The 23,131-nt window shown below is 39.9% G+C and overlaps 1 protein-coding gene across 10 annotated transcripts in view; it reads right to left on the bottom strand.

Annotated features, from left to right (window-relative positions):
- Positions 1-23,131, bottom strand: part of LOC129191054 (arf-GAP with Rho-GAP domain, ANK repeat and PH domain-containing protein 1-like) — a 54,643-nt gene that overhangs the window by 12,054 nt on the left and 19,458 nt on the right. For 9 of the 10 annotated variants that reach the window (XM_054794021.1, XM_054794022.1, XM_054794018.1 and 6 more), the window contains 21 exons: positions 22,554-22,753; positions 22,201-22,286; positions 20,454-20,636; positions 12,869-13,043; positions 12,353-12,487; positions 11,971-12,106; positions 11,737-11,839; positions 10,308-10,500; positions 10,168-10,213; positions 9,492-9,655; positions 8,143-8,355; positions 7,894-7,999; positions 7,670-7,817; positions 6,785-6,868; positions 6,125-6,202; positions 5,911-6,028; positions 4,980-5,093; positions 4,738-4,883; positions 4,567-4,649; positions 2,907-2,966; positions 730-793 (listed from right to left, as the gene is read on the bottom strand). In XM_054794021.1, coding sequence (XP_054649996.1) covers positions 730-793; positions 2,907-2,966; positions 4,567-4,649; positions 4,738-4,883; positions 4,980-5,093; positions 5,911-6,028; positions 6,125-6,202; positions 6,785-6,868; positions 7,670-7,817; positions 7,894-7,999; positions 8,143-8,355; positions 9,492-9,655; positions 10,168-10,213; positions 10,308-10,500; positions 11,737-11,839; positions 11,971-12,106; positions 12,353-12,487; positions 12,869-13,043; positions 20,454-20,636; positions 22,201-22,286; positions 22,554-22,753 — 2,635 coding nt within the window. Of the gene's footprint in view, positions 1-729; positions 794-2,906; positions 2,967-4,566; positions 4,650-4,737; positions 4,884-4,979; positions 5,094-5,910; positions 6,029-6,124; positions 6,203-6,784; positions 6,869-7,103; positions 7,191-7,669; positions 7,818-7,893; positions 8,000-8,142; positions 8,356-9,491; positions 9,656-10,167; positions 10,214-10,307; positions 10,501-11,736; positions 11,840-11,970; positions 12,107-12,352; positions 12,488-12,868; positions 13,044-20,453; positions 20,637-22,200; positions 22,287-22,553; positions 22,754-23,131 lie in introns of those variants that run through there. The other variant, XM_054794025.1, reaches the window with a different exon arrangement.

Raw genomic sequence — 23,131 nt, 5'->3', positions numbered from 1 at the left:
TGTTGTGTTGCAGCAGCTGAGTCACAAACATGAACAGTATTGAATATATTATTGTTTAGAATTTAGCAACCTTACATACATCACAACTATTGCTGGTATGTGCTCTGCTCACAGGATCAAGAATACAATCCGATGTAGGGCTGCAACTAAGAATTCATTTTCTTAGTCGATTAACCTGAAGTTTGTTGTTTCGTTTAATCGAGTAATCGGTTAGGACCTAAACGGACCAAATCAATATGAACCGAACACAGTTAGCGATTTGGTCTGCAACATATCAGAAAAAAGGCAAAAATGTCAATCACTGTTTTCCAAAGTCCAAAGATGGCGTGTGTGTGAATATCTTGTTTCCTGAAATACAAAGATAATAGGTCTGCTTTCATGGATGAGTAAGGATATTAAAAAATATTCACATTTGAGAGGCTGAAATCAGGATATGTACATTTTAAAATCAAAACACGATTCATCAAATACCAAAATAATTGTTGATTAATTTGATAATAGAATAATCATTGATTAATCGGTTAATTGTTGCAGCCCTAATCTGATGCTCAAAAAGCACAATGTGACACTGTTGGCATCCGGACATAAGGGTACCAACAGATATCGGGACACCAATAGGAAGTAAAAGTGGAGTCAATACAGCTTCCACTCTTCTGCGAAGACTTGTATGCATCATGTACAGTCGTGTCACTGTGTGTGTGTGTGTATATGTGTGTGTGTAAATCGAACCTGAATACTCAGAAAGGTAGCATACCACTCCCTCATTTCTGGCTGAGTGTCACAACAGAGATACCTGAAAAAAAAAAAAAAAGAAAACATGATAGGTTACCATGTTCATTCATTCATTCCTTCCTTCTCTACCACTTATCTTGTTTAGGACCACGGGTGAGCTGGAGCTTATCCCAGCTGACTTTGGGCAAGAGGCAAGCAAGGTACACCCTGGACTGCTCGGCAGTCAGAAACAACCGTTCACACTCTTATTCACACCTATGGACTTTTAACCCAGTGCTTCTCAAATAGTGGAGGCGCAAGGGGCAGTGGGGAGGGAGGGCTTTCAGTATCAGTGTTCTGCTAACGTTTGGTCTCTACTTCGCAAGCTCAGCAAACAGGTTTTCAATAAATACAGGTTCTCAAAAAAGATTCCAGTTGAGTTCCATTTCAGAGGCTTTACCTTGAAGCACTTTAAAACTGAATATACAAAAATAAAGCACCTCAATTAAGATACAAATAATTTGTCTGTGACATTCAACACACACAAAATGCATTTAAACAAATGCGCAAGATCGATGCAAATTTACATTGCCAACTTTGTGACTTTCTCGCTAAATCCAAACCCTCTTGGCGACTTATTTTCTCAAAAGCGACTAGCAACAAATCTGGTGAATTTTCCTGGCATTGTTGGAGACTTTTCTGGTATTTGGAGATTAAAAAGTGAAAGCAGATATTGTTCTGCAGTTCTGTTGTCTCCTGCCGAGAGATCCGCCACAAAGCAGTCACAAGCTGAATTAATCCACTGAATTAATCTAACATGCACACAAAAAAACTTAAGCATTTGAGTTTTGTGTGTGTGTTTGTGAGTTTATGGAGTGTATCTGTGTATGTACAAGCATACTGCATGCAACTCAGGTTGCCATCATACAGCCCTCTGAGTCATCAGCAATGCTGTGGTGCTGAATAAATACCTTTTAATTATACATGATTTTGGCTTTCAGCACATATTTTGAATAAACATTTATTCAGTTGCTCTCCATTGAGACCTAACAAAAACACAGATAGATCAAAAAAAATATTTGAACAATTGGTGAACAAGAAGAGGTCAAGTAAGAGAGAAAAGATTTGGCCTCATACGCACCCTGGTTCTGAGATACAGCTCTTGTATTGGATCTCATTAGATTGTGCAGGTGTACCTAATAAAGTGTGAGTGAATATATTTGCCCACCCCCATACACGTCACTCGCATACACATACCTGCTTTCCCCCAGCTTTGCATCATGAAACCTAACAGAGCTCATTAAAGCTTGCACGCCAACAAACAGGACAGTCTATCTGCTGTATCCTTAACAGATACATATTTATTATTTATTCTTGGTTTGCAGTATTCAAATCATTGTCATTATTACTATTATAAATTCAATCATAATGACACACATTTAGCATGTCCCCAAAATCAGTTCTTATACTGTATTTAATATGAATTTTATTAGGATGTATCTATTGGTTGGTTGATTGATATCTATTGATATCTATTGGTTGGTTGATAAACTATGTGGAGGAAAATATGAGTACGCCTGTCTATTACAAATATTTACATTAATGCACACTCACACATACAGTACACCCACAAATTCAACTGAATGTCTTAGCAGCAATTAGATTCATCAACCTGGCTTCAAGTGCATTTTGGAGCCACAGAAGAAGAGAATACATTGAACTGTTAATAAATTCCATATGGCTGAGTAATATATTTTTATTTTTGCCCTTACAATTAAGATGACAACTCTTTTATTATGAGGAACTCAACATGTAACCCATCACAGTCACACAGTGAACACTGGAGCAGCAGGCAGCTTTCCAATGCTTGGATACCTGTTGGTGGAGTTAAGTGCCTGGCTCAAGGGCAACACCCTGCTCCCTACTGCTCCATTTCTCCCTAACGTGAGCAAACTGTGGGACGGGAGCAACACTGCCATTACTCGAGTTGATGTCTACTGCTGTTGACAAGCTGTAATCTGGCACACACATGGATGAACATGCAACGTACCCATGCATGTCCTACAACATACTGTACAATGTCAACCATCCTGGCTGCAATTTAGCCAATACAGATGTGGCTAATAGGTTTTTATTTGAATATATACAGTATATAAGCATATCAAGATAAATAAATAGGCAGAATTGCTACTCACCACTGCTGTCTTTCTGGCTTCTCTTGTTTCTTACTCTCATAGACAACAGTCAGGCCCCAGCTACAATCAGGAACAGAGGTTGGTTATTTGCGTGGCATTTTTGGCCACATCCTGCCCCCTACAGGGCTTTCTCACAGCCTATTAGTCCCGTCACAACATTTAGCTTAAATGAAGCCAATCATTCTTGCATAATAAATATGATAAATAGCAAGTTGAGTTTCATTTGTGACAGAGAGCTGGCCAAAGTTAACAACATATTTAATGCGGTTTAGAAATTATTTTAAAGTCAGTGAAAACCATTACAAGTCAGTTGGTTTATTGACGGATTCAGAAGCTGTGTGTACTGCATATATCAGCATATTTTTGCTTAGAAGCCTGATTACTTTCTCTGGTTGGATGAGGAAGGTTGTAGTTCATCCTCTAGTGGTCTTTAATAGTATATTTATGGCTAAAAGTAGTAAAGTCATCATGATTATTTATTTGATTGTTGATTTTGTATTATCATTATAATAGACATCAAATGACATTTGGACACTCCATCTACGGGAAGTCAAAATGTGAAATATTGAGCTCTCCCCTCTGCAGCTACACAGCTTCACTCCTCTGGTAAGACTTTCTACAAGATTTCTATCCCAAAGGTGCAGGTTCATGCCTTTATAGACTTACTTTTTATGCACAGGAACCAGAAATGTCTCAGTAAGATGAAAAATTAAGATATAGGGGAACCAAGGGGTCTCGTTCAATTCCTAATTTATTAACTCATTCAATACCAAAGACATATTTATAAGTTCTCATAAACCCAAACGTCCGATCCCTAAGACTTATCTATATGTCTTTTTTTTGCGCGAGAGGCAAAAAGACATGATGACGCAAGGGCACATTAAAATATGTCACTGTTAGCAGTTAGCAGTTAGCAGTTTTTAAGCCATAAAAAAGGCCACAAGGTGGCAGAAGTGCATTTGATAACTCTTTTGCATGAAAATACACACTCGACAGCAAGGAGGAAGTGAGAGAGCGTGGAGGAGTGTAGCGTGCAGAAGGTTACGCATTGTAGGGACATTTTAACGCATGCACACACGTGCTCACGTGCACATGCTCACGCGTGCACACAGTTTAGTTCCAAATGTGAAAATTGGTGTTAAAATTCTGTTATATTTGTAAATAAATTGTTATTTTGATGTAAAACAACCCTTTTTTGTATTGTTTATGTTGTGGTATAGTTGTTTAGATATTTGAGCTGTCACAAAAGCAAAGCAAGTGTGTCAAAGTGAAAGTTATCCTTCAAATGCATCTTTTCACAAAAAGCTGTTTGCCTCCCTTTCTTGTTGGGAACTGATATTTTCCTGAAACTTACCTATGTTGTACTGCTGATTACTAAAGAACAGAAAAAGGTAGAAACAAACTTTTTTTCTGATGAAAGATGAGAGTCTAATCCTTCTTTTGGTAGGTTCCATGTTTATGTATGCCATAGAACACCATATTCTGCGTGCCTTGAAAAATCAGTCAAAATCGTCTAAAATGGCACAAGCACACTGAAGAGGTTGAATTTTGAAAAATGTCTGGGTTTGAATGTGTTAATAAGAGGTGTGTACCAATTATTTTATATATTTATATAGTGCATCTTGAAATTGTGTCATGTGATTACATTGTATGCTCTCACCATGTGGGAGGACGCAGTTTCTTCTTGATGCCCAAGTAGATCCTCAGGTTCCTTACCGGCCAGTCACGTTCCGGGCGGTTGCTCTGGGAGACAGAGGAGAAGAGGTGAAGGAGCTGGTGTGAAATAGTGTGTGGGAGGAAGTGTTCGCATGTGTGCTTGTGCCAATCTTACTCTGACTTCCTTGTACATCCGCAGAGAGCTAGAGTTTAGGATGAAATACCGGTCGTGGAAACTGCCCGAGGAAAGTCCCAACCCCAGGATGCTTCGCTCCTCTCTGAATTTCATGATGCCATGTTTGGATGGGTCAACCTTACTGGCTGGACAGCATAAAGAAATGAGGTTTTAATAGCAGATCATAGGTCATAGGGACGTTCAACAAAAAGAAACATATTGTGATCAAATGATTTGCCCACCTAGGTAGATGATCATTGCCTCCATAGCGATGTGTTTCTTGACAAGCAGATGTGAGTCTGTGCCAAAAGAGTGAAGGATGGGTAAGACTCGCTCCTGATAGTGCAGGGGACGCTCTGAGAAGAAAAAATTGAACAATATACAGTATGTCACTCTCTAGCAGACAGTGGGGGAACAATTAACATGACAACTGCAATCTACAACATTTTTAGTGTCTACAAAAGAGAAAGGGAGGCACAATAATTCGACTTCATCTTCTTCAGCCATTTCCACACCTACACATTGGACTCAAAATAGGTGCTTAGTGTAGTGTGTGGGAAACAACTCAACTGAATTCTCTCCAGCTCATCACTTTCCCAATTCCCTTTCTCAGGTGTCCCTTGTTTTCTTTTCACATCAGCAACAGGAAATCTTTCCAATTATATGAGCGTTCCTGGCATTTCAAAAGCCACCTACGGGCTTTGAGATGGTGAGCCAGATGGCACACCGGGAAGGCTCACAAACAAACCGTAACACAGCTTGGTAAGTGAATATTCTTGCCTCTTATGTTTGTGTGTCACTTACATTGATTGATGTGAACCCATGTTCCTTTGGATTAAGCTTTTTATCGCTGTAATCGTTTGCCCTACCATTAATTCCTCAATTTGCACATAATGTTACCACTGCACATATAGAACTTTGCACACAGAACTTTTTCTTTGTTTTTTTTTCTACTTTATGCATTTTTAATTTTATTGCACAGTTTATTCTGTAGTTGTTGTTTAGTTTATAGTACTCCTTTTTTAATGTATACTTAGCTTTTTTTTTGCCTTTTATATTTATGTTTAATGTTATTTGTGGGGCACTGTTTGGCATTCATTAAGCAAAGAAAAAATGTCATTGTACACATGGCAATAAATCTTATCTTATCTCATCTCAGGACATCAATCTCACCCATTTCTTCCTTGTCAATGACCTCCCAGCAGTTCCAGTACTCTTTGTCTTTAACAGGGATGTTACGCCTGTCTAATATCTCACATGTCAACTCTGCTGATGTCATGGAAGCAGGGATCTGAGGATATAGAACCCAAATTTCATGATGTCAGAAGTGTCTGCGATATTTTCATACAGCATGCAAAACAAGAGTGTGTCCTGTGAACCAGGGTACCTTAACATGTTGTTCTGCAGTGTCCTTCTTTTCCTCTAAGTAAACTGTACAGATGAAATGCCCACCTGGTTCAGTACTCTAAGGTTGTCAGTAGATACACACGAAATATTAGAAGGTGTTAGTGAAAATGCATTCACTCATGTCTAACTGCAGCATAACATATGCTGTGGATGCACATATGTTATGCACCCAAGCATCAAACTGATGTAAAAAAAACAAATACTTTGAATAACTACAGCACTGTGCTAAAGTCTGAGGCCACCATTAGATATGTTGTTTTAGCAATACCAAGGCTAAATTGTTAACTAGAAGCCATAGTGACACAAACTTTAATACCTGTACATTCCTGTATCAGCACCTTTATCCACATCCTCACCTATTTAACAGATTCTTCCTTGGCTGGACTGGTGGAAAATTGGTTTTGTATACTGTTTAATCCGTCTGACTGTCCTATTTATTGTTTGGCTGTGTCAAAATGAAACAATAAAATTGGTAGCTGCCGAATGCTTTTGCTCTTTACTGTATGTGATATGCATATGACTTTAATACTTCACAATGATGCCGTAAACTCCAACACATGTGCACGCTCACATCCAGTCCGTGCCGTGCGGTGACACAAAATACATGCAACATACAGTATATTAAAAGTTTGTGACTCACAGGGAATTTTGTGTTCAGCTTCTCGCGCACTTGGATGATGGCAGTGATCTCTTCCAGCTGCTTTTTTAGCTGCTGCTCATCCACCTGCATACAAGTAGGTATACACATATTGATTTGCTCTTTGTTTCACAAGCTGGGACTTTTTTTCTAAACGTACATACATCTTTATCTGTTTGTGAACACAAAAACAAGGTTTGGGGTTCTGACAATCTGACAACAAATTTTAATTACCAGCCAGCAGAAATTTTTACAAACTGGTGTTTTCTCAGACTCAGACTCTCGAACGTACTATTTATAAAAGGCAAGACCGCCAACTGGCCTGTAGGTGGTGCTGTACCTTGCGTCAGAAACAGCCACAGTAATCATGGATCAGTGTGATGTTTTCAGAAACAACAGAAGAGTGTCTCTGCGGGAGAAGATCTGCAGATGTCAGGCCTAGTTTTGCCATGTCCAAAATCATTTCTGAGTCGGGCTCCAAAGACATTTTAGCCTCCAGAGCCACAGGTACACAAGCATGGGCGTTATCATTCACTCTCTTGCTTTGAAAATGAAAACCTCCGGTGTCCAAATATTAAAGACACATCTGTTTTTGGTCTGTCCCCCCCCCTCCCGCTTGTATTTCCATTTTATGTTTTGTGTTTCAAAATGAAATTAAAATAAACCCATCATTTTTGTTTATTGATTCCCATTCACAAAGAGAAATGTGCTGAAATTCCCACATGCATTTCAAAACTTTTTAGCAAAACTAGAAAAGAACTTTGTTGATAACGCTCAAGCACCATCCTTATCATTGCATTTTCATCTGATAAACAAAAGAAATTATTATAGATTATTTCATCTTTCATCAGGGATTTAATGCTTCACTACACTCTTAGTGTCTCTTACCTGAAAGATGAGTGTGTAGTATTGTATGAGGTCCTCGATGGCACGGCCTGCCGTGTAGTCCTTCCCATCATTCTGGAACAACGTTGGACCAAACACTATGGCCAAGTTATGGAGATTCATCTGGTTCAGCTCAGCAAACCGCTGCACACTGGAACACAAGCAGGAATGTGTGCATGAGTTTTTTGTGGCGCTCACAGATGGACGCATGCTTATGTGTTACTTACCAGTAGAGGTGGTTGATAAGGGCCCGTAGTGTAGCCCTGTTAACACGAGGCAGCTTGTTCAACAGCACTTGATACTGAGAGATTTTCATACTTTCATCCTGTATAGCTGGGTGATGAGGCAGAGACATTAGGGAGAAATGATCAATGTATGCAGCAAACATGAAAAAGTACAGCATCAGAGACAAAATGTTTTTTATGTGACTGATCAGGCATGACAACCGCTCTGCAAAGCTCTTATTTGAGCCTTACCAGCCGTAGTGAGCCAGGTGCCGCCATCTTCAGACGTGAAGAGCCCTTCTCCTAACTCCCTAAAGAAGCGCTTAAGTGTGTTGGAGACGTCGTCCACCTGGTGCTCTCCTTCCCTCAGGCGGAGGCTGCGAGCATCTTGACGAAACCTCTCGCACAGCGCTGCAACGCGCGAGTTCACACCGCTTTTGCGATAAATCCCCTCAGATGTTAGGCCTAAAATAAAAGCCAACATGTAATCATAAACACCAGCATGATCTAATGAATGTTTATTTTTGTGCTTTATTTTTTTATTTCATTACATTTATAGGTACAGTTATATTGTGCACCCTTTATGTAACCTTGAAAAGATACAGCGTAGCTAATAATAAAAACAGTTAAACTAATATTAGGGATGTTCACTAATGTCAGCCGACCAATATTATTGGCATAGAAATGAGGTATTGGTTCATATCGGTATCAGTTTTCAGTTTTTCTGCTGATAATGTTATCGCACAAGATTGCTAGTTCAGTATGTCCGCGGCCTGGAATGCCTTTGGAATGTAAACATGCACTCAACATACACTGTAAAGTGCTGCGAGGGGAAGTAAGGCGTCTTCCTTTACAACTTTTAATCTAATATCACACCTCAGGAAGAATCACTCTGAGTCACAAGCAGCTAGCTGCAAGGAGCAGTGCTGAATAAGCCCAGTTTATACTTTCACTGATTATATTAGTCCAGCGGTTTACACTTTTACACTTTGCACTTTAGTTTGTTCTTATACGGATGTTTGTGCCACATAAAAATGTGCAGCTTTCCAAATTGTGTTGTTGCCAGCATTATTTCATTGGATTCTTATATGTTAATTTACTATGTCTAACTGGTCTAACTTGTTGCTAGTGGGAGAACATGTTATTTTAGTTGACTATTGGTCATGATTCTTATTTTGTTGAGAGAAAATGTTAAAAATAAATATGGCACTTTTTCTATAACTTATATTGTACATTGCAGTATTTGCCTTACTTTGTACTTTGTTTATTTATGAAATGCATACAGTGGCATCACTGTAAAAGAAGCATAACGTGTTAATCACATGACTTTAGTTTGCGGGAAGAGCTACTGCCAATATTGGTATCGGTAATGAAGTGCTGGACAGTATCGGCATATCTGATATTGGTAAGAAAACCAATATTAAGCATCTTTAACTAATACCTGTCTGTCACTTAAAATTGAGCATTACAATCTGCAGCATTAAGTGAGATTTTCAAATTAAGCTTCAACAAAAGGATCACGTTGATGAAGAAGAGGTGTCTTTTTCACTGCCTGTATGCATCTGTATTGCTGTGTGTGACTGCATGGATGGTCCCCTCACCGCATTGTGTGATGTAGTCGATGCAGCTGTGGACTATGACCGGTATGTCTGTGTCGGTCAGCTGCTGCTGACTCAGAGTGTCTCCTCCACTCCCTGCTGCTGTCTGTATGGCAGCACACCAGCCAGCAAAGTCCAACTTCCTCTCTCCCTCTATGTAAAGTGTTCTAAGTAGAAAGAAACACAGACAAAACCAAAGATTAGATTTTATATATAGGGTACCTTCAAAAGCGCACAGTGAAGTGAAGCCATTATTCATTCACTCCTCAGTCACACACTGGTGGTGGTAATCCACATCTGTAGCCATAGAGGCCCTGCGGTAGACTGACAGAAACATGGCTGCCAATTCGCTCCCACGGCCTCTCCACCACCACCAAACATTCAAACACCAGTGTGGGCAGCACTGGAGGGAAGGTGGGTGAAGCGTCTTGCCCACGGACACAACAAGACTGACTGGATGGAGGGAGAACGCTCGAACCACCAACCTTCCAGTTTCTGGACGACCTGCTCTACCTCCTGAGCCACTGCTGCCCAAACAGGACAAAAACAAGTGAAGAGGAGGAGGAAAAGGGGGAGGCAAAAACAGCCGACATGGCTTTACTCCCGACATTCACATTATTAGACACTCTAAAATTGTTGTGTGAACTGTTGAGAAAACAAACTGCAGTTATCCTCTCACCTTCCTCTCTCCACCAAAACCAGCACCTCATTATCTTGTTGGATAGCTAAGAAAAACGAAACATAAAGCCATATTATTTCATGAGCTCAAACACTATGTGGTGTTGTTTTCTCACTTGTGGATGAATATGTGTCACTTACAGAGTTCATTGAGTTTGCGGAGGTGTATCTCCTCTCCCTGGCTGTTCTCCAGGTAGGCATGAAGAGTGGAGCCCACCAGAGCAAACCAGCCCACCTTGGACGTTTGTAAGTTCAATCCGTCTTTACACTTCAGCCGCCCGATTCGCTCAAAGCCTAACCTCAGTAAAGGCTCTGCTTTGGCCGGGATGAAGCTCTACAAATCAAAGAAATTCAATATAGCTTTGTGAAAAGTTATACGCAAGTCTCCCTGAGGTCCTAATATGTTTACTGAAGCACACAGCAAAAGCCAATGCTAAGTAAATTTTGTGAACAAAGAAGGCTACAGCTCTTCCCTTTTGTGTGTGTGTGTGTGTGTGTGTGTGTGTGTGTGTGTGTGTGTGTGTGTGTGTGTGTGTGTGGTGTACCAGAAATATAGTCTAGAGGTCACTGCAGTACAGTGAGCTTGATCATACTGTCTTAATGGCGAGACATGCTGGAGCCATGGACCCACTCTCCAGTCATCGTTTTAAGTGTTTCGTCTTCTTCTGATTCAGTATAGATGGCTTACACGGCATTAGGCAGACACTACAGCATCTTCGTTATTATTATGAATTTTAAAATAAAGCAAATTTTTTCTTTCATCAGCTGAGTACAGGGAATTTGTCCGTTTTAGCTCTGCCCAATAATTCAACAGCGAGACAAGCGATCATACTAATGCTATTGTATTAGAAAATTAAGCATGTAAAAAATAATTTTCAAAAATAGTTTTTCCTCCTTTCTAAGGACGAGTATCTTATTATATCAGAAATGTCATACTGGTGAGCTCAAGGAAAGGCAGCATTGGTGTTCCAATTATTTCATTTGGGGCCGCACGGTGGTCTAGTGGTTAGCATGTTCGCCACACAGTTCAGTCACAGTCTGGAGATCGGGAAGACCTGGGTTCAATTCTCCCTTGGGCATTTCTGTGTGGAGTTTGCATGTTCTCCCCGTGTGTGCATGGTTTTTCTCCGGGTACTCCGGTTTCCTCTCTCCACATTCCAAAAACATGCATATTAGGCTAATTGGTGACTCTAAATTATCCATAGGTATGAATGTGAGTGTGAAAGATTGTTTGTCTATGTGCCCTGTGCCCTGTGATTGGCTGGCGACCAGTACAGGGCGTACCCCGCCTCTCGCCCCAAGCCTCCAGCATACCCCCGCGACCCTAATTAGGATTAGCGGCATAGAAAACGGATGAATGGATATAATGCTTACAGCCTGGGGCATATTTGCAATTTTGCATTGTATCAGGGCGTTACAAAGTCATCTGTCTCCTAATGATTGATAATTCAGAACATTGAATAACACATCAACAAATGACAACAAATGATATACAGTAGTATAGAATTTCCTTCCTGGACATGGTTCATTCGTTCAAGTATGTGCATTTCTGGGCCATTAAGCTGGTTACCTTGGCAATGGACTTGACCCATTCTTTGTGGCTGTTGGGGTCATCTGTGCCAAACAGATAGAGGCGCTCTGATTCTGAGTAGATCTCAAAAGTGTGGTCATACCTGTGAGATGGATGCAAAACACGACTGGTAAGCTATGTGGCATTTTGTGTATCACACACCATCAGATATATGCCATTAATTTGTGGACATGCGTTTGGTTGTGTATATATACACATATATTATATATATACCCATGTTTTTCAGGGACATCCACAGCCAGGCAAACTATTTCTGAGGCTTTGAGAGCTCCATTAGGATTGGCGTTCTTGTCACTCTCATAGTAGCTGAAGGTCCCGTCGTTGAGGATGCACCAACGACGACTGAACTCTATATACAAGAACAAATGCAAAGTTTCACAATGAGTCACTGGACACTTCATTGGCAAATCAAAACAATAAAAAGAAACTCCTCAGTATGATGCAGTGCAGTTCTAATTGTAAATTAAAATCTCAGTCTAAATGGCACATCTCTGTTGTAAAGTGTGAGTAAACAGTGCGTTTCTAGATAGACCCGATGAGGCATTTGCAGAGTGACTGAAATATGGTTGGATGCTTATCCAGCATGCTCGCATACCCTCTCTGGCCTTGCGCTCTATGATAGCCCGAGCCATAGAGCCAGTCTTGAATAGGAAGCCATTGTGATACACACAAGTTGGAGCTGAAAAGTGAACTTCCTCCATTCCTCCGTCCACCTCAGAGCAAGGAAGCTCTGTGTAAGCAGGAAAAATACAGAAAAAAATTGAAATACCACTAAATAAAGAGAAATTCAGATTGAGGCAAAAAAAAACAAAAAAACACTGAAAGTCATTATGGTTAGTGCTACACATTAGATGCCCATTGTTTTGAACATACAGTAACACAGATAAACCATTTAGGAACAATTACGCTTGGGAAAACAAAATATAAACATCTATTTTTCCCCCTAATAGTCAGGTGTATCATATGTATACAGTCTTTTCCCAAGGTATGTATTTTATGGGTAGAGTTGTCATCGTATGTTGACAAATACACTGCAGATGCAATATAAGTAAATGTCTGTCAGCAAATCAAATAGTAAATGCACTTCCACAAACCTGCAGTCATCCTTTACCTGTGTTCTGATTGTGCCTCAGTAATTCAGCTTGCAAGGGTTGTGAGTGTGCGTTGGCCAGGGAGAGGGGAGAGGGGCAACTGACCATGCCAGTCGAGCAATTCACATCTGCGCCACAGAAAATCAGGCTTAATGTCTCCAGCACATCACTGCACTGTACATTTATGCACAACGCCTGTGGAGAAGGAGACAAACAACAAGCATCGGAAAGTTAATATTCACACAAACAGGAGGGTCTGCGATGTAAGCCTGACACAAACTGTGTATGCCATAAACTGTGTTGAGAATCAAATAGCGGCAATTAGAAGACATTTAATTAATTTCTTCATTAAATAAATGAATAAATTAAATATACTATTATTTTAAAATAATTTGATTATTTTTAACAATTAATGTAATTCATGTATTTATTTATTTTAAACCCTGAACTATATTGAGGTAGCTGGGTGATTTACAATATAGACAAGCTAATATACAACAACAGAAAAAAACAAATACAAAGGACAAAATCATATAAAATATGTGAAAATGGTATTTTAAACAAAAAGAAAATAAGTAAAATAATAAAACCATATTTTAAAAACTTATTTAGAAAGTCGTAAAAACGTTTTCTATGCCATAACAACTAAAATATTGGAGGGATTACTGTACAGCTATTGGAGACTCCACGTTTTAATAAACAGCATGAATCTGAAAGCAAAGGCACAACTTAAAACCACAATGGAAGGGTGAAAAAGTCAAACTAGAAAACACACTCATATGCGATTGGAAAACACACACACACCAACACGAGACAGGAAAACCTCAACACTCTGAAACCAAACCAAAGCTGCAGTTAGTGGATTATGGCTGTCACTGGACATTATTTGTTCTTACCGGTTGATGACAAACAGCAATGAAACCAACCCCAATGGACAAAATGATTCTTTAACTGCAACTTAAAACAGTGAAAATGAAAGATAAGAGTTCTAGAACACGGAAGACAGGGGGCAGAATATTAAGGCTATTATGACTAAGAAGAGTAGGATGCAGTGTTTTTTCAGCTGCGGAACCCAGTGACACACACACACACACACACACACAAATATACAAAATGGGCCAAAACAAATACGTGCCTTTGAATCTGATTGAGAAATTCCACAGCACTCTTTTAGACATCTAAAAAGAAACCCTCCTTGAAGCACGACTGACCACACACATAGATTCACTCACTGCCTCAAGTTTTGCAATGATAAACGAGTTTTATTCAAATTGATCAAATACAGTATGATCGACCGTGACAAATCAAAGAGACTGTCAGTCAATGGCATATCAGGATTTTTTGAGCTACGAATGAACAATTATCGTGACCGTCGGTCTGTAGTCATTTATTTATGATCCAAACAGGGCCTTATTTCACTCTAGCTTGAAGATGGTCTTGTGGGAATATTGAAAACTTGCTCAATTGCAAAATAAATACAAATTGGTTTGATGAGGAAGTCTCTGAAATGCAGAAGCTGGTGTCCTGTCAACTTAACAGCTCCTCAGCAATTGCAAAGGTTGCAGAGATGACACATCAGCTTTATACAGCATTTAGTAAGCATACTGTATGCTAAATATGGTGTTGCTGCATGCAGCACATCACATATCTAATGATGATATGACAACAGTGACAAGAAACCAAACAACATGGCTCTCATCTAGGCCAAAATGACTGGTAATGCAAGTTAAAAAAAAAAAAAAAAAAAAAAACATGAGCATACCAAAGGTTACAAGTATACACTAATATATTGTAGTATGTGTGCAGCAGTGACATGCAGTATTTCAGCTTTGTAATAATGGAATATTGAAATCTAGCAGCATCAGCTAGATTTAGTAACAAGTCAAATGCATGACAGATTTTCATATGCTCTGATGAATAAATGAATTAATAAATGAACGAACGAACGAACTAGTGAACTTGACTGTCAAGATGGATGATTGTGGATGCAAGCTCAACGGAAGGGGATGAGACTTTTACAACAAAGTAACAGAGCTTTTCCTGGAGATGGATAGGAAGGATTGCATTTCATATACAAATAAAAAGGTAAGACCACAAATGTTTTTCAGTTTGTAAAAAAAAAAAAAAAAAAAAGGAAAAAAATATATATTTTTTTTTAACAAAAGGTGAATTGTTCTTTCCTTTTCTTGTTGCCCTCATAAAGAGCAACCTGCATGTCCCAAAAAAAGTGTGCGATCAATACATATTTGGATCTGACTGTGTCATTTAGTAACGTTTCCCAAAAGAATGACCCAATCAAATATTCACACACACAACTTGCCACAAAATATACTATACCATGTCAATGGTATGATGTAAAACAAGCAAAGCATCTACAGTTGCGGCCCAATGGTTTGACATTTTTTCTTGTTCTGCTACTACTTTTTTATTTTTATTGAAAAAGAAAATCTCATTTTACAATGCTGATCTACTTAGGAACTTCCGAATGTCAAAAATACTTACTATAGTAATTACCATCATAATCAAAGCAAAACACAAAATTGAAGCAGCAATATTTGTGAAATAGAGAATTTTGCCAACACTCTACTGTCTTCTATTTTATCAACGAGACTGTCCTTATCAAGCCCAAGTTTAATGACACAGAACTTTGAATGGCGTTCTAATCTGAGAACACAATGATGTCGCACTGTTTTTATGCATTCGGATGAAACAAAACTAAATCAGCCTCTGGACATCAATGTGAAGGGTTATCCTGTACACCGCATGTAGGTCAGTGTTACATATCAATAGCTTGCGAGAGCAGTGAGCCAATTAGAGCAAAGCACAATGAGGAAATAGGTTGTTTGGCTGTTTGAGCGCAAACGTTCCTCCAACATCTGCAGCCTGTGAAAGAAAAGCAATGGAATAACACACATAAGCAGGAACGATGGAGGTAATTGGAGAATCTTGGCCAACATCCCCAGAGAGCGAATGAGAGAAACGGAGCGATTTTATCTGGGTGTGTCGACATTCGCAGAGCTCCATCTGGCTACTTGGACAGAAGTGAGGGGAGGAAACGAAAGAGTGGAAAGAAAAACTATTGTGAAAAAATGATTAAAGCCTCAGAGTCAAATTCATTAATCAGACACTACTTGTACAAACTGTAGCTGAAAAAAAAACAAATGATGACAACAGACACTCTGTGAATGCGTGCTTCGGCACACACTTCATGCACTTTATCACATATTGGACACACCCACGATATATTAAATACCGATGAAGTAGCCTATTTTTTTTGCATTAGTTCAATTATTACGTAACGTGGGTTTACGGAAAGAGAAAGAATGAGAAGGAGGTAAAAAGAAAAAAAAAGCAGTTCCACACAAGTGTGAAAGATACAATGGTGCATAAGAAAAAACTGGAAAAAGATAAAAAGGACACTAACTTATTGCTGTTATACCAGCAAAGCACTCCACAGTCGTAGATCACAATATGGCTGCCCATTCACAAAATTAGATCTGTAATTGAAAAGATAACTACAATGGCAGATATCCTTCAAGGCACAGCAGGGCCGCCCCTGGCCAAATTGGGACGCTAGGCGGGTGAATTCTGCAGTTTTATTCTCTAATTGGTGACAGAGCAGGAAAGGGCAGGGAGTACGTTTGCTATAAAATGTCATCATATACTGTCAACACAGATGGTAAAATCATATTTTAATTTTTACCTATCTTTTGATGCTCCGTCAGTCAGGGGCCCTTGGAATTGTCCTAACTTTCTCCCCATATGGCAGCCGTGGTTTCTCTCTCGTGCCACGGGCTGACTTGGTGCTCTATACAAGCCTCACAGCAGCAATGCACTTCCATGAGCATTTGCCGAGAATGTGCCCACTTGTGCTGAATGGGTCGGATCGGGGGGGGGCCTAGGCACAGCACATCTTCTGCGGACATGCTCAACTCATTATGAGTCGCAAAACACTGTTGTACTCCAGTCCTGTAGGTGATGCGTGCGAAAAAAAAGTGGTTGCCAAGTGCCAATTGCTAAATAAAGCTGCCACACTCCGTAATGCAAGCAGACTGTAACGGCAAAAAGTGAACATAAAGGTAATGGCTTATTCCTTCTAGTAACTACAAGTTTTAAAAATAATGAGCAAATTTGTTGGATTGCAAAATATCGTGCAAGTGTACCTCATGTTGTGGCTGGTAAGCATATGCTCTGTCCGCCATCGTCTCATCCGGGAACAGTGAAGGACTTTAACAATCTTTACAAAGTTTGAAACAAATGTAACAAAGAAGCACTGTAACATGAGAGGTATCTGTGTCTCAACTAAACACCAATGCAAAAACACACTGACCCAGTGTTCCACACATACGCTCCTTGCTGGATTGCGACACTTTTCGCATGCATTCATACATCATTTTAGGCTAATTTCTGCGTGGAGGAAAGTTCATGAACTGGTAGAGAAGACCAGAGAGTGAAACGGGATGAAACTGAATGACATGAGAGAAAGACACACACAATGATCTCCATTGACAGAATGGCCAACCATTCACAGTACACACACACACACACACACACACAAAAAGCAGAAAATATGCCTATGCACGTTAATATGTATGTTGACCTATCTCAGCCCTCAGTAAGCAAAGTATACACAAAGGCTGCAATGTGCAAACACTTTCACGTCAAAACTAACACATGCAAGCACTGTCAGAGATCCAAAGTCCACTGACACAGATCCAGGCTTCCAATAGTCAATAAACATTTACACCCCTTAAAAGGACCAATCCACATGAACGCACATGCAGACGAAACATACTTTCAGGAGTAAACAATCTTACCTGTACACTTTCAGTCCTTACAGTCTCTTTAGATTCAGTGAAATTGGAAAAAGCGTAAAACACCAGAAAAGGGATACACTTTGCAGCACGTAAGTTTGAGAGAAACGTCAACAAATAGCAGGCCCTTACAAAACAGCAAATGAACGAGTGAAGAGGGAAACTTTCTTCAGCAGTTACAGCCCAACAATGAAGGGCACAGGGGGAGGAGGAGAGAAGCAGAGGCGGAGTTACAGCACATTCCAGCTATAGAAGTGAGTAGTGATGTCACATTCGGGAAAGGGGGAAAAACAAGGAGAAAGGAAGCTGAGATGTGGGAGTAAAAAGGCAAAACCAGATGAAATATCCTGAGCGGGGCTTTACTTTTACGTTGTCTAAGGAGCTGCAGATGTTTCTATTGACCTCTCACACACTGCTTGAGAGTAGCAATGGTAACAGAGACTATCTTGAGAGGGGGCTCTGGATTCGATTAGGTCCAGCATTGAAACAAAAACACAGAATTCAAGATATCAAATGACAGTGAGGAAGACAAACACTGAGAAAGTTGAAACAGGAAAAAGTGACAGCTATCTCACAGTGACAGCCACAATGAAAATGTTGAGTGTGCATTGTTGGAACTGTATCACCTGCATATCCCAAACATATGACTCACACACACACACACACACACACACTCGCTGAAACGCTTGATAGGAAAGAAAAGTGCTCATAGTCAGGTGGTAAATGTGAGTCACAGACAAACTTAAATGTGTGTTTGTGGTAAGTGGGTTAAGCCACTAATGACTGATCCAGCTGGGTCTCCAATATGAACACATTCACAGGACTAAGTGAAATACAGAAAAAACACATTGCAAAATCTTCAACGACTTTTCAAAAGTCTTGCCTCCCCTTCAGACAGTAAAATAAACCACCAGCACAGGTACTGGTAGCCTGTTGCTCCATCTGGTTGTCAACAAGTAGTTCTTTGACAACAATGCACTACAGTGTGTCCACAGCCAACTAATCATTGTCTTACATACCTCATATAATTATAGTGGAACCTTGGATCTCGTACGTCCCGGTTTTCGTACGATTCGCTTTTTAACAGAACTTATTGCCTAAAATATATCTCAGTTTTCGTACATTGTCGAAGTTATCGTACAGCCAAAAGTGCCCAAACTAATGTGGGTGGTTAAGTTGTTCATAGAACGCACACAGAAAGATGGACAACTCTGTTTCTGTCCCATTCCTTCTTCCTGATAAGCAACGTGTGCCTTGTGTTGATGAGGCGTTCAAGCACATTGCGTATTTGTGAGTGTTCCGTGTGCTTTTTTTTAATTATTACAGCTGCAAAATAACCCACTAAGATGCCAAAGAAAACTGATGATTGTACCTGCCGCTGAAGTTTACAATAAAGTTCAAGACAACGAGTATACAACTCTAACCTCTTTACTAACTCTAATCTCTTTAAGTTGGTAACGGATTAGAGTAAAATAGCGTCCGTAAAGGTCTTCCGTCCCCTCCCTTTCTCCCTCCACTCATCTCTGTGTTAACCAACAAGAGTCTTCAATAAAAGGTAACATTGATTTTAAATGTTCATTGATGCATTTCATTCATCATTTATCTGTATTTTACATTGTTTTCTGCATGTAACACTACAATTAATCTCTATAAAATATGTTTTTTGTTCATATTTCTGGGTGTCTGGAAGGGCTTGCTTGGATTTACATTATTTCCAAATGGGAAAAAAATCGCTTCCATTTTTGTATGTTTCATTTTTTGTCGGCTGGATTAATGAGGAAAACGGAGGCTCCATTGTACCTGCAATTTGCAAGTATCGGTCACTGAGAGGGCCGCAAGGTGGCCGAGTCGATAGCATGTTGGCCACAAAGTCAGGGGAACGGAAGACCTGGGTTCAAATCTCCGCTTCGGAAGTTTGCATGTCCTCCCCATGCATAGGTTTTCTCCGGGTACTCCGGTTTCCTCCCACATTCCAGAAAATATGCATGTTAGGTTAATTGGTATAATGAATGTGAGTGTGAATGATTGTGCCCTGCGATTGGCTGTAAAAAGTGGATGGATGGACGGTCACTGAGAAGCTGCATCATTCATTTCTGTTTTTTCATGATTTTGGCTCAACACATGGGACTCAATACAGTCAGCTTTTCTAATCAAGCACATCATTTTGGAAGGGTCCACAAAAAATAATTAGGGAAAGATTGAAAAAAAAAATAATAATAATCATCTGTTGTACTTCCTTGTTTTTGATGTAAGAATAGTGAGACACCAAAGTGTCAGATGAGTGACGCAGAGCGTTTTTACATGCGAGTTCAACACGAGAAAGATTAAATGCTATGGTGAAAACCTGTCCATCTGTCACAGTATTTTAAAAGAGGATAATAAAAGAGCAAAATGTGTCTTGTCTATTCTTAGTGTCTTAGTCATTGTCTGACAGCCGTACTGTGTAGGGTGAGTGTGCAACATTGTACATAGGAAGAACCGTAAGCCTCGAGAACAGAAACGCAAAACTGCAGAAATCGACACCGAAATGTGTGGCGGGGAGGGTGTTGACAGTTACATAAATTACTATGGGTGTACTGTGAATGAAGTCAAGATGATGAGTCAGTTTAGTGGTCTACGACAAAATCTTCCCAATGCATTACGCTTGTCTTTCATGGCTGTTGGCTAAGTGTCGCAACTTCCAATATCTCTTCGCTACCTACAGGAATGCTCAAGCAGTGAGTCAGCTGCACAATGTGTATGTTCATATTCACAAACTTGATAACAAATTAAAGAGGAAACTAGGACTTACATTATTGAGCTCTTTCTGGTTGCCGTACAGAGGGTGGTACTTCCTGTATTTGCCGTGGCGGTACTTGTTAGTGATGAAACGCCGCCGGTCGTCGCTGCAGCTTGAGGGTGACAGAGCCTCACTTGGCGGGACGTTAGCTGCCCAGAAACTGTTTACACGCACGTTACCAAGCAGCAGGAACACCTGTGCACAAAAAATAGGGCCAGAGGAAATATTTCAAAGGCAACAAAGTCATCAAGATGTGTGTGATCACCTACAAATACTGTACATACTTTAATTATTTATTAGGTATGTAGTATAGGGGCAAAAGTACAAGGACACATTCACTGTAGCGTCTAAAAATGGGCAGTACAGTGTCACATGTGGTTAGTACAGCTCCATCACGATCAAAGACCATTGGTTTGAATCTCAGCTCGGACCTCTCTAGTGAAGACTCTAAAGTGTAATGGTGTGATTGTGCTTGTATGTGTCCTGTGACTGACTGGTGACCAGCCCGGGGTGTACCCTCCCTCTCTCCCAATGTCAGCTGGGATAGACTCCAGCTCACTCGTGACCCTGAACAAGATATGCGGTAGACAATGAATGGAATTATGGATGGATGGAAATGAAGCTAAATTAATGCCCAAGGATGTCATGTTGAAACAAAAAAATAATTTCCCCAAAGTGTTTCCCAATTTTCTGTTCACACAAAAATCTTAGTTGTCCAAAATGTCTTGGTAAGATAAAGAATTCAGATTCAAGGAAACGCCACCAACCTCTGATTGATTAATTAACTGATTAGTACGAGTGTAATACTGTACTTTGCCATCCAAGTACTACTACTACTACACATATTGGTTCTTGTGGAAGAGTGTTTACATTTTCAGCATTTAAATACTCTATTAACTACAGTCGGCGGGAGAGGCTCGCTACAGGCTGCAATAATACAAGCCAGAGGTGATCAGCTTTTGTGATCGCCGTTGAAAGGCATTTATTGGCATATGCCGATCACATGCTTTTTCACGGAACTCGGACGATTTTGATCGGTCACCGATCGATTGGTGCATCCTTAGTTTGTACTGTTATTTTATTTGCCTTTCATAGATACGTTTGGAAAAAATAAGTCAGGGGTCCTCATTGTTTTTTAGGCCAACGACCCCCCAACAATATATATTGTATAAGAATGTGCTTCATATTAAAACAGAGCCTTGTGCCATACACGTACCTTCTTATATCCAAATAATACACAGGTTCATATATTCCAGTTTGTTTGTTTTTTTTTAACATGTGCAAGGTACAATGAGTAGGGTGGCCATGCCACTGCCAGAGATCCTCTGTCGCTGGATGTGTGCATTTCTGACTGAAACATGCTATCTTTTGTCGCCATTTACCCATTTGTTACGATATGTTAATGCTATGTGTATGTAAATGCATTTAAATTTGAGGAAAACAAAAACTGATGGGGGAAACATAAACACTGTTAACCAAATATAGCAGCACCTGGAACCCCTGTTGAAGACCTCTGGCCTAAATCATATTTTTAAGATTTTCAAGAAAGTGAGGGAAAAAAGTCCAATTGATTTGTGACTTTCCTATTTCCTTAAGTGACACTGTCGACATTGACAAATATACTTTTTAAAATATATTTTTAACTGAGGATGGAAACTAAATGTTTTTTTGCAACAACAAAAAAAAGCATTATTTAAGAAACGTGACAATATAATTCAATGCACATCTCATGAAACTGCAACATGGGCACATGATTTACCTGTATAAGCTCCTCTGTCCAAACCTTCCTGTCCATTTTCAGACTACGAACCTTCGAGATGCTCGGGCCCAGTCCTCTGTGCTCCCCTGAAACACATGTGCACATCAAACACACACTCACCAACTTTGACGGAACCCTACATCTGCTCAATGGAACACGCTTCGATACTTTGATTTGGCCACAACATCTAGATGAGGACAATAAGAGTTTTTCCGCCATTCTTGATATGTCCTATATTTTCTTCACACATGGAAAAGCCAAACATTCCTGGCATTCTACAAACCACATTTGGAAACAAAACCATACGCACCCTTCTAATAATTCTATAAAGATGTTTTCCTTAAAACACAAACCTGCACATCGTTTGCAGACCACAACACACAAGTTGATAGCTGCCCATTCCGGTTTGGGAGCCCCGCAGTCTGCACAGGAACTGTTGCTTGGCTCCGCCCATATGCGATCTGCGACCTCGCTATTGGACAAGGCCTCACCTATGGAATCCCTCATGGCCTCCACCCACTGATCTTTGAGTTGCTCTGACTCCGCGATGAAACTGCGAATTGAAAAAAACAAACTTCGAAGTGTTAATGCCGCCATGACAGCATCCCTTGGTGACTACCAAGTAAGACGAGTTAGAAAGCCAAAGTAGCCTTTGCTTGCGAATTGTCTCTCATCCTCTGAGAACTAAATCTTATTCTGCTTTTGTGCTGCTAAATATATTTGAGCTCAAGACGGGAATCCAAAAACACACTTCCATACAGACACAAATAAACACTTCTTCTTCTTTCTTCTTCTTCTCAGTCTAAAAACATGGTGTCTTTTCGCCATCAAGAAAATACTTGTTTACAGAAATGATTCAAACAGATGTGCAACCACAAGGCTCTCTTCTTAATAGCAATTCTGGGCAAATTACTAAAAAAAAAAAAAAAAA

The sequence above is a fragment of the Dunckerocampus dactyliophorus genome, chromosome 12 (genome assembly GCF_027744805.1).
Source record: "Dunckerocampus dactyliophorus isolate RoL2022-P2 chromosome 12, RoL_Ddac_1.1, whole genome shotgun sequence".
NCBI classification, from domain to species: domain Eukaryota; kingdom Metazoa; phylum Chordata; class Actinopteri; order Syngnathiformes; family Syngnathidae; genus Dunckerocampus; species Dunckerocampus dactyliophorus.
This window is presented reverse-complemented; position numbering and strand designations above follow the sequence as displayed.